The sequence below is a fragment of the Pan paniscus genome, chromosome 6, assembly GCF_029289425.2.
Source record: "Pan paniscus chromosome 6, NHGRI_mPanPan1-v2.0_pri, whole genome shotgun sequence".
NCBI classification, from domain to species: Eukaryota; Metazoa; Chordata; class Mammalia; order Primates; family Hominidae; genus Pan; species Pan paniscus.
Window position 1 is genome coordinate 26,759,184 of NC_073255.2, and position 17,500 is coordinate 26,776,683.

The 17,500-nt window shown below is 43.7% G+C and overlaps 2 protein-coding genes across 9 annotated transcripts in view; one reads left to right on the forward strand and one right to left on the reverse strand.

The window, feature by feature from the left end:
* Nucleotides 1–6,232, forward strand: part of DNAH11 (dynein axonemal heavy chain 11) — a 358,159-nt gene extending 351,927 nt beyond the window's left edge. The window contains exons 80-82 of the mRNA XM_055115753.2: nt 3,523–3,635; nt 4,171–4,311; nt 5,275–6,232. Of these exons, the coding sequence (XP_054971728.1) occupies nt 3,523–3,635; nt 4,171–4,311; nt 5,275–5,522 (502 nt within the window). The 3' untranslated portion in view covers nt 5,523–6,232. The remainder of the gene's footprint in view (nt 1–3,522; nt 3,636–4,170; nt 4,312–5,274) is intronic.
* Nucleotides 1–17,500, reverse strand: part of CDCA7L (cell division cycle associated 7 like) — a 131,726-nt gene that overhangs the window by 79,087 nt on the left and 35,139 nt on the right. For 2 of the 8 annotated variants that reach the window (XM_063606196.1, XM_034963782.3), the window contains exons 3-9: nt 16,019–16,153; nt 12,548–12,925; nt 10,984–11,055; nt 10,702–10,872; nt 9,886–10,011; nt 8,486–8,635; nt 7,363–7,499 (exon numbers count right to left, since the gene is read on the reverse strand). In XM_063606196.1, the coding sequence (XP_063462266.1) occupies nt 7,363–7,499; nt 8,486–8,635; nt 9,886–10,011; nt 10,702–10,872; nt 10,984–11,055; nt 12,548–12,925; nt 16,019–16,153 (1,169 nt within the window). Of the gene's footprint in view, nt 1–5,189; nt 6,747–7,362; nt 7,500–8,485; nt 8,636–9,885; nt 10,012–10,701; nt 10,873–10,983; nt 11,056–12,547; nt 12,926–16,018; nt 16,157–17,500 lie in introns of those variants that run through there. The other 6 variants (XM_034963783.2, XM_034963781.3, XM_003825038.6 and 3 more) reach the window with 5 other exon arrangements.

Consider the following 17,500-nt stretch of genomic DNA (forward strand, 5'->3'; position numbering starts at 1 on the left):
CAAGCTCCGCCTCCCAGGTTCACGCCATTCTCCTGCCTCAGCCTCCCGAGTAGCTGGGACTACAGGCGCCTGCCACCACATCGGCTAATTTTTTGTATATTTAGTAGAGACGGGGTTTCACCGTGTTAGCCAGGATGGTCTCAATCTCCTGACCTCATGATCTGCCTGCCTCAGCCTCCCAAAGTGCTGGGATTACAGGCGTGAGCCACCGTGCCTGGCCCACACTTTTGATTTTTCTAACACAATGTTAGAGCCTTCAGCTTCCCTCTGAACATCAACCTCCTTCTGGTCTGGAATTGTAGTTCCACCTTATTTTAAGCCACATTATGTTTGTTCTGTTTTGTTTGTGGTCAATCATTATTTTTGTTTTAATATACTGTACTGATTTCTTTGCTCATCATTGCTTTTTTTGTATCTTGTTCTGGGCTTTTCTTTTTTTTATCAGAGTATAAAATATAGAGCAGGGCTTGGAGGGTAGGGGGTGTAAATCATCTTGTGTTTCTGAAACTGTCCGCACCGCACTCTCCTTCTTGATTGATAGTTTACTTATACGTAGAATTATAGGACACAGTTATTTTTCCTTCAGGACTTTGATGTTCTAACTCCATGGTTTTCTAGCATTGATTGTAGAGGGTGGATCTGGTCTTAAATATTTGCCATTCCTTCCCAAGTAAAGTTTTAAAATGTTTCTCTTTACCCTTGATGTTCAACAATTTTACTATTGTATTGAGGTATGGATTTTTAAAGTACTGTCATAAATGTGAGATTCCATCCATAGCTTTTATTCTGAAAAAGTCGTAGCACTTTTTTCTCTGAATATCGTATTCTCCTCATGTCTACATTTATCTGCCTGACCTCTTAACGTTTTCAGTGTGTCTCTCGGCTGTATACTTGGAGACTTCATCAGTTCTGGGTGATCTTCATTATATCTTCAACTGTCTCCTATCTGTTTCTTAATTATTTAGATTTCATTGTCCAGGTTGGGCGCAGTGGCTCATGCCCAGCACTTTGGGAGGGCAAGGCAGGAGGATCACTTGGGCCCAGGAGTTCGAAGCCAGCCTGGGCAACATAATGAGACCCTGTCTCTAAAAAACAATAATAAAATAAATAAAATAAAAATTAGCCAGGTGTGGTGGCATGCGACTGTAGTCCTAGCTACTCAAGGTGTAGAGGTGGTAGGATTGCTTGAGCCCAAGAGGTCAAGGGTGCAATGAGCCATGATCATGCCACTGCATTCTAGCCTGGGTGACAGAGCAAGACCCTGTCTCAAAAAATAAAGTATATTTCATCGTCCATAATTATCAGTTCCAGGTTTTTTATATTTTTGGAAGGGTGCCTAGCTTAGTTTTATAATTTCCTGTTTTCATTTTTATGACTGTTATTCTCTTTTCCTGAGAAGTTTAAATATACTTACAAGTAAGTATTTTCTTCAGGACTTCTCTATTTCCTGGGTTATAAACCTTACTGTTTGTTGGATTTGCTGGTGGTTTTTCATGCCATATACTCTTCTGTGTATACCTGAATGACAGTTTGGCTAGTTATTAAAAAATAATAACACCCTCAGTTGGAGGCCTTTGTAGCCATCACTCTCCTCTTGTCAAATGCTGCCGTGGAGATGTCAAAAGCTAGCATACTTCTTTTCCCTTTATAAATGGCTTCATGTTTTCCCCTGGCCATCCAGGGATTCTTTATTGTTCATATTATTCTTTATATTTTAGTATTGATTACTCTCTACCAAATTTTCTTGGAACATATGATGTGCCCTTGATTGTATAGATTCAAAGGTATAATTTAGGAAAACTCAAATTTTCTAGAATTACACTTTTTTTTGAGAGATTCTCATTCTGTTGCCTAGGCTGGAGTGCAGTGACATGATCGCAGCTCACTGCAACCTCTGCCTCTTGGGTTCAACCGATTCTCCTGCCTTCAGCCTCCCTAGTAGCTGGGATTACAGGCATGTGCCACCATGCCCGGCCAACTTTGTTATTTTTAGTAGAGAGGGGGTTTCACCGTGTTGGCCAGGCTGGTCTCAAACACCTGACCTCAAGTGATCCACCTGCCTCGGCCTCCCAAAGTGCTGGGATTACAGATGTGAGCCACCACGTCTGGCCTCATTTCAGCTTTCATTTTATTGCTTTCACTCTAACCCTTTACCTCTTTATTTCCATTTGTTTTTATTATTCTCCCTTACGCTGTTTCACTTTTGCTTTCGTTTCTATATTTTCTACTTCTTATTTGGGGTCTTCAAACTTAATTTCCTTACTATTTCCTACCTCATCCCTTCTAAGTCATGATCTTGTTTATATCAACAATCACTTGTTTTAGTTGTTACAAATTGGCTGCAGTGTTTATCCTCATGATGGCAACATTTTGAGAGAAATGTCTTCCTGCCTTTGCTTTTCTTATTTGCCTTTTTCCTTTGTGTGGTGCCTATGCTGTTTCTTCTTCTTATCGTCGAGTATGCTTTTTCTGATCCAGCTATCTGGAAGAACTTAATATAGGTCCAGGCACAGAAATTTTCCTTGTGGTGACGTTAAGTTTGAACGTGAGCATTCTGAGCCTTTTCTTCTTCACAGCCCAGTCAGGCAAATATCTCAGGCAGACATTTTCTGCCATGTGGTTTGTCAGGGTGTTTCCTCATTCACCCCAACTTCCTTTGCAGATCTGAAGCAGACAAGGTCCTAGAAAACTTCAGTGCCAGCCTTTCCTTCTAGAGAACTCTGGCTTTTACATTGAAGCTATGCTCTCTACTCCATTCTCCTGGTCCCCTTTAAGCAGCCTCTGAAACTGACAATTCAAGGTTTCACTTCTCTCTTAATTTTATCAAAGAGGTTCATCTTTCCCTAGCCTCTGTGAGCCAGCTTCCTTATAGGTCAACTGCAAATACTTCCTACCTTGCCCAATTGTGAGGAGCCGAGAAGAGAACATGTACGTAACAGCAGCGTTTCTCAATCCACCGCCATGCCATTCATGGCTGACTTGTTTTCCTTATTAACCTTTTCCTCCCCACTTTCAGGCAGCTACTGCACGTGCTTAGACTGCCGTCACGTGCTCCACTGCCTCCGCACATGCTGTTCCCTCTGCTTGTCAATCAGCTTTCCCAGCAACTCTGGTCTTGTAACCACCATCACAGCCTTGCCATCCCTGGTCCTCAGACACCCTGTCCATACCTCCAAGTTGGCGCTTGTCAGTCCAAGTCATGGGGTGATGACCTTTGTATAGTCACCACATAGCATGAAGAGGCTCTAAGAAAAGCTGTTGCATAAATGGAAATGAGTTTTCCACATTCCTCAGTGTATCTTGCTCTAATGTAAGCGCTACAGTCATCAAGTCTCCAATGGCAAACAAACTAGCCCTTTAAAGGGACAGTGCCCTGCAACTTGTCAGGGAAGGATTTTACCAGCTAGCAGTGGTATACTTCTCCTCCACCACCACCCTGCCCTAACCGCCCACAACAGAACATATTGGAAAATGGCTATTTTACTGAACAGCAAGTTTTTCTTCCTACCTCCCATAAACCAGGTTCAACGACCTCCTCCTGCGATGCCGAGAACTTGATACTTGGACACAAGACCTTACCCTTCCGGCTGTCGTGTGGCTCTCCGGCTTCTTCAACCCTCAGTCCTTCTTAACGGGTAAGGGCTGAGGCAGTGCAGTCCCTGATGCACACAGGACCACAGCCTAACCAGAAGCCCTGCTTTGTTTACCTATGATGGCGTCTCCTTGCCCTGCTCACCAATCCTCAAGCAGCAGCCATTATAGAAAGGACCAGCAGCTATAGAGGAAACAGAGTCCTGGGCAGGCGAGTAGCAGCAGGAGGGAAAGGACCTCCTATAGCAGCAAGAGTAGCCAAGTGAGGTGGGGCACGGTGTGCTCTTATTAAACAAACATTTTCTGGAAAGGGCCACATAGCTACTCTGCTACCGTAGTGCGAAAACCACAGACAATCCACAAATGGCTGTGACTATTCCAATAAAACTATTTACAGAAACAGTGAGCTTGTCCTGCAGGCCTTGGCCAACCCCCTGCTCCAGCACAGCCATGTGCCAATGCCCAAGAACCTAAAACACCCTATGGGACTAAAGGATGCCTCAGTTTACTGGTAGCTCCTGGGAACCTTACATGCAGCACTTTTATCCTATTCAATTTTTGTTATATTTATTTCCAAAGCAATCATGCAGACGATGGCTCGAAAAAATGAGTGGCCACTGGATAAAACGTGCTTGACTGTTGATGTTACCAAAAAAACAAAGGAAGATTATGGCCACCCGCCAAGGGAAGGTGCATACCTCCACGGACTCTTCATGGAGGGTAAGCCACCCCAAGGGGTAAGTGGGGAACCTTTTCTTACTCAGGTTCAGATCAGTGTTTGTCCTCTGCTTACTGTTTCTCAGTATCTCCTCACTCACACAGTAACCTTATGCTAGTCATTATCTCATTTCTTCCTCTTAAATAATTTAAGTGCTGGGATGTGTGTCCACTGTGAACCAAACTGTAATATTTGGGGTGATGGCTATCACTTAAATTTTGCACATATATCTGGATGTTAATGCCACTGAATAACATTAGACTTAGACTGAATTTACATTCTTTTTGCTTTTCAATATAATCATTTCAAAATCTTTCTTCTATTGTTTAAAAACTGTCAGTAAATTTGCTCTAATATTTTACTACAAGACTTCTCCAAGCCTGGAAGATGCTACTGCATAGGGTGAATCTCTAAGAGGGGGTTAGACTATGCAATATTTTCCAAATTTATCTGGCCATGCATTTATTCCACAGGACACTTAGCCCCTACCAAGATGTTAAGATGTTCCTTTTTCAGTTTAAAGCAAGTGCCACAAGTTCTGGTGTAAAAGAAACAAGTTCTGGTGTAAAAAAAGAAACAAGTTCTGGTGTAAAAGAATAAGGTGCGACGGGGAGGAAATGTGGTGAACTGGAGATTTTTAAAGGGAGGGCAAACTAGTTCAATGTATGTGAATTCTCTTAGAATCCCATTTCATAAAATCAGCTTACTTCCACAGGGAAGTTTAACCACTACGCATGGAAGTCATAAAATCAGCTTACTTCCACAGGGAAGTTTAACCACTACGCATGGAAGCAAAGCGGTGCCTCCGCTGCAGGCAGGGTAACCTACCTTTCAAAGCTCAGTCAAAATACCACTGACAAGCAAAAATATGACAAAAGCAGAATGTTGAATGTTTATTGCATCAAACAACTTGATCATTAGTAGCAACCTGCCACACAATTGCAACCGTTGTGTTTTTGCCATAGGCGCCCACTGGGACACCCAAGCAGGAACCATTGTTGAAGCCCGTCTCAAGGAGCTGGCATGCCCTATGCCGGTCATCTTTGCAAAAGCCACCCCCGTGGACAGACAAGAAACCAAACAGACCTACGAGTGCCCTGTGTATAGAACCAAACTGAGAGGCCCCAGCTACATCTGGACCTTCAGGCTGAAGAGCAAAGAGAAGACTGCAAAATGGGTTCTGGCTGGAGTGGCTCTGCTTCTAGAAGCATAAGGTAACACTGGCATTCCTCTAGCCTCTGCTGGAGTGCAGTGAGGATTTTCTAGCATGTTGCTGCACTGTTCCCATGCACATTATTCTATTATAACTTTTTAGTAACTCACACGTGCATTCTTTTTTCAATGCTATCCTTAGAGTGAAAGTCAGAAAAAAATACTAGAAACTTACTCAGGGCTGAGCGTGGTGGCTCACGCCTGTAATCCCAATCCCAGCACTTTGGGAGGCCAAGGTGGGCGGGTCAGGAGATCAATACCATCCACGGCAAAACTCCATCTCTACTAGAACTACAACAAATTAGCCGGGCGTGGTGGCACACGACTGTAATCCCAGTTACTCAGGAGGTAGGAGAATCACTTGAACCCAGGAGGCAAAGGTTGCAGTGAGCCGAGGTTGCACCACTGCACTCCAGCCTGGGCAACAGAGCAACAGAATAAGACTCCACCTCAAAAAAAAGTACATCATATGTGAACATGCAAAAGCAATGCAGCCGGAAAGAACGGAGATTTTAATTTTTAACAAACAACAAATTAAATTATTAGCCCTTAAAAATATAAATAAATTATTAGCCCTTAAAAATATAAAAGCAGCAGGCCCCAGGTGAGTCCTGAAGGAAGAGGCTAGCACTCTGTAAGGCCTCCAGTGTCTACAATGTTGATGGTCCCCTTTTGTTCAGTCAAGTTTTAATAAAAATAAAACTGTTCTACAGTTAATTGCACTTTATTCAGTGTAAATTTCCAATGACCAAGAGCAGGTTAAACGATGTGTGTGGTCACTCGTGCTAAGGCAAACTTGGCCTGGAGTTAGTTACTGTTTGGGAAGCCAAAGATGGATCAAGGCAGGAGCTGATCATACAATGTTTTCTCTCTAACTTACTTACCCTTACTTACCTGAACTTTAACCCCACCCCATTTAAACTGTGCTTTTTAATAACTGGCAGATATTTTTAACAAAGTTCAGCATACAAACAGGTCTGTGCATACATCTATATAGATTCCTCTGCTCTGCTGTCTTCCTGAGAAATCTTTCTTTGTAAGCATATAAACAATCTTTAACAAAAAATAGTAATTTCTACAAAGAATTTCTGTATAAAAACACAACTGTAAAAAAATCTTAGGCACCAATGGTATGCATGTCTTGGTGGAGTACTCTATGGTGAGGTGGCTGGTTCTGTTTTCCTCTTAATCCTCTTAATTGTCTTCTACCAGCTCCTTTTGTAAGCTGGGAAAAAGATAAGTATTTGGTAAGTAGTACAAATACACAAATGGCATTCTAGGCTTGAGAGATTCCACAATCATCTAAGAGTACAAAGCCAGAACCCAGATCTCCTGACACTCGAAATCCTGACAATTTATGCATCAATATCCGTATACCCTCTGGTGTAGTATGCCCCAAGCATGACTTGCCTCACTCCCGCATTCCAGAACCACGATTCAGAGTTTATTACATAAATGAAACTTGTAACTCACATTCTGTCCTCTTGCCCTGAACTCTCTCTCTGCCCTAGGATTATGGCTGCCTCTTCATAATCTGTGTCTTTCTTCATAATCTGTGTCTTTCCCCTCAGCCTGCCTTGTTTGTTCCTTCCATTTCTGTCATACACCTCAAGGAGAAATTTTGGTTAAAGGCAACGTGGAGTTGAGTTGAAAAAATCTAGCAAAGGAGAAGATTCCCTAATAGGGAAAATATCAGGCCTGAGCTTTTCCAATGCAAACAGATACAGAATGGATGGTACTCGTGGTTTAGTCACACGGGAAGGCAACAACTACTTGCCAAGAGGGTCTCCTGTGCTCAGCCTCAGGATTTCAAGCTGTTTTGTAAGCTGCTAGAGACTTACCTCTCCAGATATTCCTTAACATTGTCATAACCATAAAACTTGGCCAGATGAATGAGGATTCCTGTGGCACAGCGGCCGTCACGCTTCCGACAGTAGCTGCAATTGCAGATCCCACGACAGGGGGGACACACCCAATCCTAACAGAGAGATGACAGCAGACACTTCGCTCATTATCTACAGGGTCTGGCAAGAACTGGGATTCGGATCCAGAATGGCTCAGCTGGCCTCTCCTCCAACCTTTAATCACATGGCATCTTTCAGTCTACGTCCCAGGGGGCTCCTCACAAGGCAGGAAGGCTGAATCACCCCACGTCACATGCAAACACTGAAAAATGACACCTTTTAGGGCTCCTTGCTTAAAAATTATGGAGATTTTCACAAGCATTTGGCCAAGCACATGGCCCTGTGTGAGCATGCAGGTCACAGGCCCAGGATGTCAGCCCTGGTTTAGGAGCACAAGGTTTCCAAAATATCAAGGTATGAATTTCAGCCCTTTCAATGTGTGCTTATTGTTGAATGACTAACCTGAGCAGCAATTTGTTTGTCTGTCAATTGAGGACGATATATTTACCCCATGACTGCTGCCTAAGAGGTCACACTCGGGAGCAGGACTGCCCCAGGCTCAAGGTCGTGCCTACTCACCATGATACTATGTCTCATTTTACAGAGGGAGCTGAGAGAGGTTATACACCTATTTCATGGGATTAAACAAATTTATGGTAACAGAGTGAGCGACAGCTTGCACAGTGCCAGGCACACACAGAGCACTCTATACTGCAATCTCCACCTCCCTCTCAGCCTGGCCCAGGAAAAACAAATCAGAGGGAAATCACTTTGCTGAAGGACAGGTACAGGGGTTACTTGTATAAAACTAGAGGACTGTAAGCAAGTTTTGCTCTGACAATGGAAAATCTAACATTAATTCTTCTATTCACTGGTCAGCTTGCTCTCCTTCCAGAAGGAATCCCTATTTTTCATTTTCCCTGGAGCCTTAAGATACAAATGGAAGGGAAAAACCAGAGTTCTGGAGCTCCCAGTTCCCAGTGAGAACCCAGGAGGCCCATCTTTATAGCTTGCTTCCTTCACCAATACAATTTACAACAAATGCAAACACTGCTCCTACCGGGTCCAGCAATGCCGATCTGACATCCTCCCCATAGCGGTTCCGCAGGCATGGTCCACAGAACTGTCCTCGCACACCACAGCAACCCTGGTTCCGACACACTGTCTTGGTGTCGATGGTCTTTTGTCGACACTGATGGCACGTGTTACCCTACAGGGGGAAGGCAGTGAGCAGGTGAACACAGGGATATGCTGATGCCCAATGAGGCCAGATGCCATCATGTGCATTTCCAAGTATATGAAGAAATACCCCTGTCTCCTCGAATCAAGCAGGACTGTTTTCCTAAGAACCACAGCATTGTCTCTAGACCGGGGTCCCCAGGCTAGAACCAGTCTGTGGCCTGTTTGGAACCGGGCTGCACAGCAGGAAGTGAGCAGCGGACGGGCGAGCATTACCGCCTGAGCTCTGCCTCCTGTCAGATCAGCAGCAGCATTAGATTCTCATAGGAGCACAAACCCTCTATTGTGAATTGCACATGTGAGGGATCTAGGTTGTGCACCCTTTATAAGAATCTAATGCCTGATGATCTGAGGTAGAACAGTTTCATCCTGAAACCATCCCCTTCCTGCCCCCCAAATCCATGGAAAAATTGTCTTTCACAAAACCAGTCCCTGGTGCCAAAAAGGTTGGGGACCACTGCTCTAAAATGTAACCATCACAGGTCTGTGGCCAGAGAAGCATATTAGGTCAGATGAGGCTGAGCAGAGACCCAGAAGGAATGAAATGATCAGGCTGTCAGGAAGAGAGACCAGAGAAAAGCTTGAGGCAGGGGTGGCAGAGCCCCTGAAAGGTGACAGGTGACTGAGGGGCAATGAGCCTTGGGTGGCACCACCTCGGCCCCAGCCTAGCTCTGCAGACCTGGATATCTTCAATGTGAGATCTATTTTTTTTTAAATATTGGCAACTAAATTTAAAACTTGACAGTGTCCCGACATATCCAGAAAAACACAAAAAAAATGCAGAACGCAAAGCCTCCCTCTAAATCACCATTTAGAAGAAATTTAACCCATTTCCTACCAAAGATATTCTGCCAAATTTTATTTTCTATGGTTATATTACCCCCCAAATATACTTTTTTCAATATTTAGAACATAAAACTATACACTTAAACCATAACAGTTACATATAAAAATCCCTTTTAAACTATACCGTTCCCTTCCCCCAGATTCTACGCATCCCTAAGAGAGACCGCCGTCCAGATGGGAATTACTGCACTAGGCTGCCTCCCCTTTCCAGGTACAGCTGACTTTTGACCCTCCAATTCAGAGCCTGGCTCTGAGCCCTTGGTGAGATGGCATAAGCCCTGATAGAGTTTAAAAACAAGTGAGATTTCAATACCAATGCCTTAGACTCCCAATAAGAATGACAATCACGCAAATTACTCATAATATATACTTTACCAGAACTTTATCATAGATTTTATCTCGAACAGTTATGGCAACATTTTCTAAGTCCTCTTCGGTGATATCCTCCACTGGCCGAAAAGAAGATATACGGTGACGTCGTCTGTACTCCCGGCATTTCCCCTGCACAATGAACACAAGCAGAACATGGAGATGTGTTGAGCAGTTATAAATATTTTAAACTCTCAAAGATCTAGCACCATTAATGTTAACCCTGTCCCTCTTCTATTTCCCTGCAGCCATTTCATTTAGTTATTTACTGAGCTCCTGCCACCTGCCAAGCTTCCTTCTCAGCAAGGCGATACAATCATAAGGGAGGAACTCAAGGTTTTTGGTTCTTTGCTGTAAACTCTGTGGAGAGGTGAACCACACTGAACAGCCAAACCCACAAATGGGTCCACAGTTGCTCCCTCCAAACTGAAAGCGCTTGAAACGCCTCATGCCTAAAACAGAAAGGCAAGGAGGAATCACTGCACTTTTCCACAAAGTGGACACCACAAAGCTGACTGGAGCTGTGGACAGGCTTTTATTGCCTGCAGCAGAGATTAAAGCAGGGTCCTAACAAATGAGCTGCTTCTCAGCTCGGCTTGGATAAAAGACTCTCTCTGTGACCTCCAGCTTAGACCAGGGCTGCTTCTCAAAGTGTGATCTCAGGAGCAATGGCATCACCTGGGAAGCAGAGAGAAATGCAAGTTCTCAGCTGCCGCAGACCCACGGGGTCAGAACCAGCCCTGGGGTGACAGTGATGTGCGTACACGTTTGGAGGAATGGTAGCTCAAACAAAAACTAATTCATGTATTAGTCAGAAAATACCCCACTAATTGTCTTCCTTCTTCGGAAGCTGTAAAACTCTTCTGCAAATTTAGCGGCTGAGACAGTGAAGTTCTCTAGAGCAAACTTCTCAGGAGGCCGCGCACTCCGGGTTGGGTTCATGCGCCGCGTGATCTGTCCCTCCGAGAAGGCCCGCCTCACTGTTTTCTTCCTCTGAAATCAAGAGCACAGACAGAGACAATTGGGGACTCTCTCGAATAAAAGCCGTCTGGTGGCTGATCACCATATATCAGTATTGGTATAATTATAAGGAATTCTACTTACAGAAGCTGAGGTTGGGGTTCGTACTGGGAAGAAATCTGGCATCGAGTTCAATTCCGCCAATAACTGGGCAAGCTGAAGTTCAGAACAAAAGAAACAATCTTACAAAAATAGTGCTCCAAGTTTAGGTCATCCAACACCTATCTCAAGTCTTCCATTTTGCTACCATAAGAAACCTAACTTGAATAGTTTATATAACCCACAACAGTTATACTTTTAACCTCACATGTAAAGACTGTATCTCCAGACCTGAGATGCTGATGTCATCATTCATATGAATGAACACTAGCCTATTCCTTATATATAAGGACAACACAACACTATGAAAACAGTCCTGGAATGATCAAGACCTGGAGCGTAGGGTTCCGATCCCGACTCGGAGGCTAATCCAAGGCGGTGTGACCCTGGGACAATTCATTTTGCACACGTGAGTCTCAAGTTTCAGGATGTTCAAAAAAGAAAAAGCTCAACTAGATTATTTCGATGGTTATTTCGAGCTCCAAAAGTCTGATTCTTTAAATAGATTAATTTCTCATCAATCAAAGTAATCTATGAAGATACTACGTGAACTAATAATACCAAATAATAGGCATTAATATGCCAGAGAATTTAATTAGGATTCGTTTTAGTTTATACAATTATATGAGTGCCACCAAAAAAATCATAAAGAAAATAGCTTATTTTAAAGATGCAGATGGATACAGTGCTGAAAATTTCCCTTAGCTAAGTAAAAATGTTTCTTAGAATAAAAATAACCCGAAAGTAGGCATTCCATTTTTGTAAGTAATTTATATTAGACATATAAGCTTGCATATACAGTATCACTGCATCATTCTTTTTTTAAAAGGAAAAGATTAAAAAATTACCAAAATGCTAAAAGTGATAAGTGGTAGAACTATTAAAAAAAAAAAACTGTAGATAAACAATTATGAAGCAAACAATGATTCTCTACAATGATCAGATTAACGGTAATTGATTACATATAGAAAAACCAAATATATGTAACAAAGATTTCACCTGGTTCCATTCATTGTTCTAATGAAGACATTGTAGAGTGAATTAACACTGTTGAGGTTGTTTTAATTCCTAGACCTCTTCCATTCCTTCAGAAGTCTCAGAACCAGTGCTGGTCACCATAGAAGGGTGGTTCTGTGGTGAAAAGCTACCTGCCCAACCTGCTCCTTGCAACTCCTCAGTGGACTTGGTGACATCCCACTTCCCCTGCTTTACTCTGCTGGGAACGGGCCAGTTGTTCAGCCCCTCTCATCCCCAACACAACTATATACTTAGAACTTAGCTTGGTCAACAGTAAGCAGCATTATGGCACCATGTAGGGGCTAAAAATGGTGCTGGGGAATCTCTTTCTGTTCCCAAACCAGAGCTGATCATGTAATAGTTGCTTTGGGTTCTGGAAAAGTAAAAGGATACACAATACCCAGAGTATATTTTCTTGACAGAAGCCAAAGCAACAGCAGCAGCAGCTATAGGAGCAAAGTGGTTCTGGGAGCCCAGCAACTGCTGCCAGAGCCTGGTGCCAACTCCCAGGACGCCCTCCGTGAAGCCTCACCATGGCTTTGTTCTCCTTGATGTTCATGGTCCTTTTCAGCAAAGCATCTGAACTCTCCTGGCTCTCATCCCGAGAGTCGTCCTCAGACTCAGAGGTAGAATCTTCCCTTTGTATCACCTGTCTACAGCCTTTCTTTCTTCCAAGAATTGTTTTTTTCTCATTCTGTAAGCGTGAGCTAGAAAACAACTGCTCGGAAGAACTGTTTTTATCTGGTTTGTTGGCCAGCTTCTTGGTGGGGAACTGAAAGGCTACTCGAAGACCAATACTACTTCTTCTAGTCCTGCTTCTTCTAGGGGTAGCCTTATCTTCTTCTTCATCTTCCTCTTCCTCACTCACCAAAGATGCTTTGCCATCATCACTCAAATCTGACTCCACGACCTAATAAAATAAGAGCAAGAAAAAGCACAAAGACACTGTTACAGACCCACAAAAAAGACATGCATTTAAAACAACTGACAGCATATGAGAAAAAACATGAAAAATGAAAAGCTTCCCCTTCATATTATGAGTTCCCTCTGAATTTCCTTTAAATGTGCAAGAAATTGGTTGATGAATAAAATCAGAGAGCAGGCAACCTACTACTGAACTGTGCACCATCATACCCATGACAGAAATGGGTTCCATTCAGAGCATGAGGGCTGTAAGCAAAACACTGACAGGGTGGGTTCCTCCACCATGGGACAACCAGGGAACACCAGCAAGAGGAGAGACAGTCACAGAAAAGGAGAGAGAGCAGCATGACAGATGTGATCTTCAGACAGGAAAGGATGCAACGGGGGAAAAATGCTGACTGGTCTCCTCTAAATAGCAGGAACCAGACTCCTGAGTAACAGGGCGGGAGAGCTGACTGCACCTCAGGGCAGTGACCCAGGACAGGCAGATGACCTGCCACTGCGTCCTCAGTCAAGGGGCACCTTTCCCTTCTCTGGAACCCTCAGAGCCATGAGGTGAAACCAGGTCAGAAAGCTCTACAGGCTGTAGCAAAACACCACTCAGTCAACTCAAGAAATCCTCACCCGACATTTTCAAATTCCACATGGCAGAGGTCTCCAGCATTCAAACATTGCTCCGTTTTACAAGTGAGAACACAGTAAATATGGAAGGCAGTAACAGGGATACATCACCTAGGTGACAGCTTGGCTGTGACGGGACTCTTAGCAGTGGTACAGAGACAGGTTTAAGTATGTAAGATCTAGGACGTCTTCTGGGCATCCTTCCATGACCACAAGCTAGAAAACTTTGGGAACCATTATCTGGGAATTCTGAAAATCTACCAAGAACATGGAATGGCACCAATATGGACCCAGGATCAGTTCAGGGACTCTGCTTCCTCCCCAGTGACCACCATCAACCCCAAACTCTCGTTGGACTAAAGTTAGAAATAAGACACAGGGAGAAAAAAAAACGCAGATAACTGCCAACCCTGGTATATCCACACCAAGCCAAGTGAGGAGTAAGACTATATGGCACTGATTTATCTATTTTTTTAATACCCTGAACTTCCCATATTAATAGCTTCAGAATTCAAAATGGTGTACTGCAAAGGAACCCAATTTTAGGGGACATTGTGAGGGAAGAACTTCAGTTTTGATCCATTTATCTACCATCCTCATCATCTACAGGCCTCTCTTTACCAGATGTGAAACAGCTCACTACAGAGGCCTGAAGGAAGGAAAGAACAAATGGTACACAGCAGCCCAGAATCAGACCCAAGAGAAGAGCACAAGTGTAGTACGTCGATGTGGTTATTTCGCATCCGGCCAGCAGACCCCTGGAAACCAAGTTACAGCAATGTCCCATTATCAAGAAAGATAGGTTCGCCAGTTCCCACAGGGGTGGGCAGGAGGGTGGGCTGGGAGGCAACAATGCTTTTCTTCTCACTGGATTCTAAAATAAAATTTGCAAGGGCCTGTGCTGAACTGTAAGGTATATCATGATCTATGTAACACATCACACAGTCCATAGACTTGGGGGCAGGTGGGAGGGAAGACTTCTGGGGTAATTCACTTTCTCTCACTAGAAATGCAAATGCTTCGAATAACCAGACATCACTTCACTAAAGAACAGAAAATAAGTACATTGCTAACTGATGATGCCCATTAGGGTTTTAGAAGCATCTTAATATCGTGCTGGCAAGAAGCTAGGGACTTGCTGGCCAGAACTGATGGAATTGCCACACAAACAGCTTCTGCAAAGAAAGCCAAAGGAGACCTGGGGCCTCCAGGCCGGCACAGCTCTATGTTGCTACTCATAGCAAAAAATCACTATCAAACGAAGCAGCCTACCATGCGGGCTTTTATGCTCTACATTCTCTCCTAGGACAAGTGAGGGACACGGCAGGCTAGCAGTCACGGCTTATTTATACGTCTACACAGTCTCTGCCAAAAGTTAGTCTTTAGCAGCTTCTGGCTGTGAAGAGGCTTAAACTCTACGTTCCATCTTCATCCTGAAGAAGATAGTAGCATGTTTATTTTTTGCATAAATGTATGCTATTTTTAGTAGAAAACATTTCTGCACTTAAATCCGAAGGCTGTGCCTTAAAGTTACCTTCAGATTCAAACACGAGTGGGCAGTAAACTAGCCTAACTGTGCAGGATAAAACAAACAAATAACTAACAAGTCTGTTCATAGGAAGTGCTGAGAGTAGACTTCCCTCCAGAATCCAGGCAGGCCTGAGGCATCTTTAACACTAAAAAGCATGACAAGTCCAAATCCACAATGCATGGGGAACACCAAGTTTCTACCACAGCCAAATTTTTGCCAAATTAACTTCAAACCAAAAACTGTCACTTCACACACAGTAAGAAAGTATCTCAAGAAAGCTGTCACTCTAAGATAAACTTTTAGATAAAAGAGGTTTAAGAAACTCTTGAGATAATTTTTTTTTTTTTTTTTTTTTTTTGAGATGGAGTCTCGCTCTGTCACCCAGGCTGGAGTGCAGTGGCTCAATCTCAGCTCACTGCAACCTCTGCCTCCCGGCTTCAAGAAATCCTCCTGCCTCCGCCTCCCAAGTAGCTTGGATTACAGGTGCCCGCCACCACGCCCGGCTAATTTTTGTATTTTGAGGAGAGATGGGGTTTCACCATATCGGTCAGGCTGGTCTTGAACTCCTGACCTCAGGTCCACCCGCCTCGGCCTCCCAAAATGCTGGGATTACAGGTATGAGCCACCATGCCTGGCCAAGAGAGATAAATTCTTCGAGAAGGACAATAAAGGACGCCTGGGACACATCCACAAAAACCCCCTAAGGCACGAGGAGAAGATGAATGGATTTTCTCTAAGAGAATAATGGACTGGTGGACCAGGGATTAGCCTTCCAGGAGCAATTTTTTTAGGTTATGTTAATTGCTTGTAAGATAAATATGTAAGAAAAATCTTTTCACTTGTGAAGTGACTTCTTACAAGTAAAACTCTTTCAGAAACAGGATTAAAAACGTTACCACCCACATCCCTTCCTGTTGTAATTATTACCATTACTTCTGGGTTAGTCTTTCCATTCAGATCACTCTGCGTAAATCCTGCAAAATCCTCAGTCTCTGAGTCAGTGTCCTCTATAAAAATTCTTCTTAGCTCTTCTGTGAAGTATTTGGAATGAAAGCGCACATCCTGCTAAATTAAAGACACACATACATCAGAGATGGAAAGTAGAATAGAGGTTACCAGGGAAGGGTAGAATGAGGAGCTACTGAACGGGTACAGAGCTTCTGATGGAGATGACGAAAATGGATGGACAACAATGTGAATGTACTTAATGCACTGAAATGTACACATCAAAAACAGCTGAAATGATATACTTCATGTTATGTGTATTTTACCACAAAAAAAAAAAAAAAAAAAAAAAAAAACACTGGCCGGGTACAGTGGCTCACCCTGTAATCCCAGCACTTTGGGAGACCAAGGCAGGCAGATCACTTGAACTCAGGAGTTCAAGACCAGCCTGAGCAACATAGTGAGACCTCATCTCTGCAAAAAATACAAAAATTAGCTGGGTCTGGTGGCATGTACCTGTAGTCCCAGCTACTTGGGAGGCTAAGGTGGGAGGATTACCCAACCCTGGGAGGTCGAGGCTGCAGTGAGCTGCACACCAATGCGCTCCAGCCTGCGTTGCAGCCAAGATCACACCATTGCACTCCAGCCTGGTGACAGAGTGAGACCCTCTCTCAAAAAAACCCGCATACGTACACATATATATTATATATATACACATTTTCTAAAGCTTACAAAATTCAGACCTACAAGTCAGACAATTTTTAAAAATTGGGTGTAGTCTCAATCAGCTTCTAATGTGACTGGTAAGTGCTCATGGAATTCAGCTTCTCCTGCCAAAGCTGGCAACCAGACACGTCTGCTTTCACATAGAACCAAAACACATGGAAAGAAGATATGAGGAGAAAACCTGGCTCCCTCCCACGTGTTGGCTTCCCTTTCCAACAGCCTTTCAAAGCCGGAGTCTCCTCCAAGTGGGTGAGCATGCCTCCCATTCACCAACAGCAAGTTTCTCTGTAGGAAAAGGCTGGGGTCTCTCTCAGCCCCCACTGCCCACCACCAGAGAGCCTAGACTTGCTCCATGAGCAGACACCATGGGGGCCTGATGGAAAGCTCATCCAAGGTCACCCCCAGGAATTTCTCTCGTGCAGGAGGTGAGAGGTGAACAACCATGGCTAGGTGGCAAGTGAGCAGAAGGAAAGATGCAATGTGACTCTTTAAGAAAAGGCATTTTCTAATACTTTTTCTTTTGAAATAGTGCAAAGATGGAAACCCAACTCTCTTAATAGTATACTTGAAAGAAAGAGGAAATAACAAACTGCAGGCCAAAGGGAGACCCACGAGACCAGCCCCCTGCAAGCCCGCCACGCCTTATCAGGACTAGAGTCTGTCCCCAGTTTCCTCTGACGTCTCTTCCCCCCATCTCTGATATAGCAATGACCCCTTGTAACACCACACTTGGCTGGG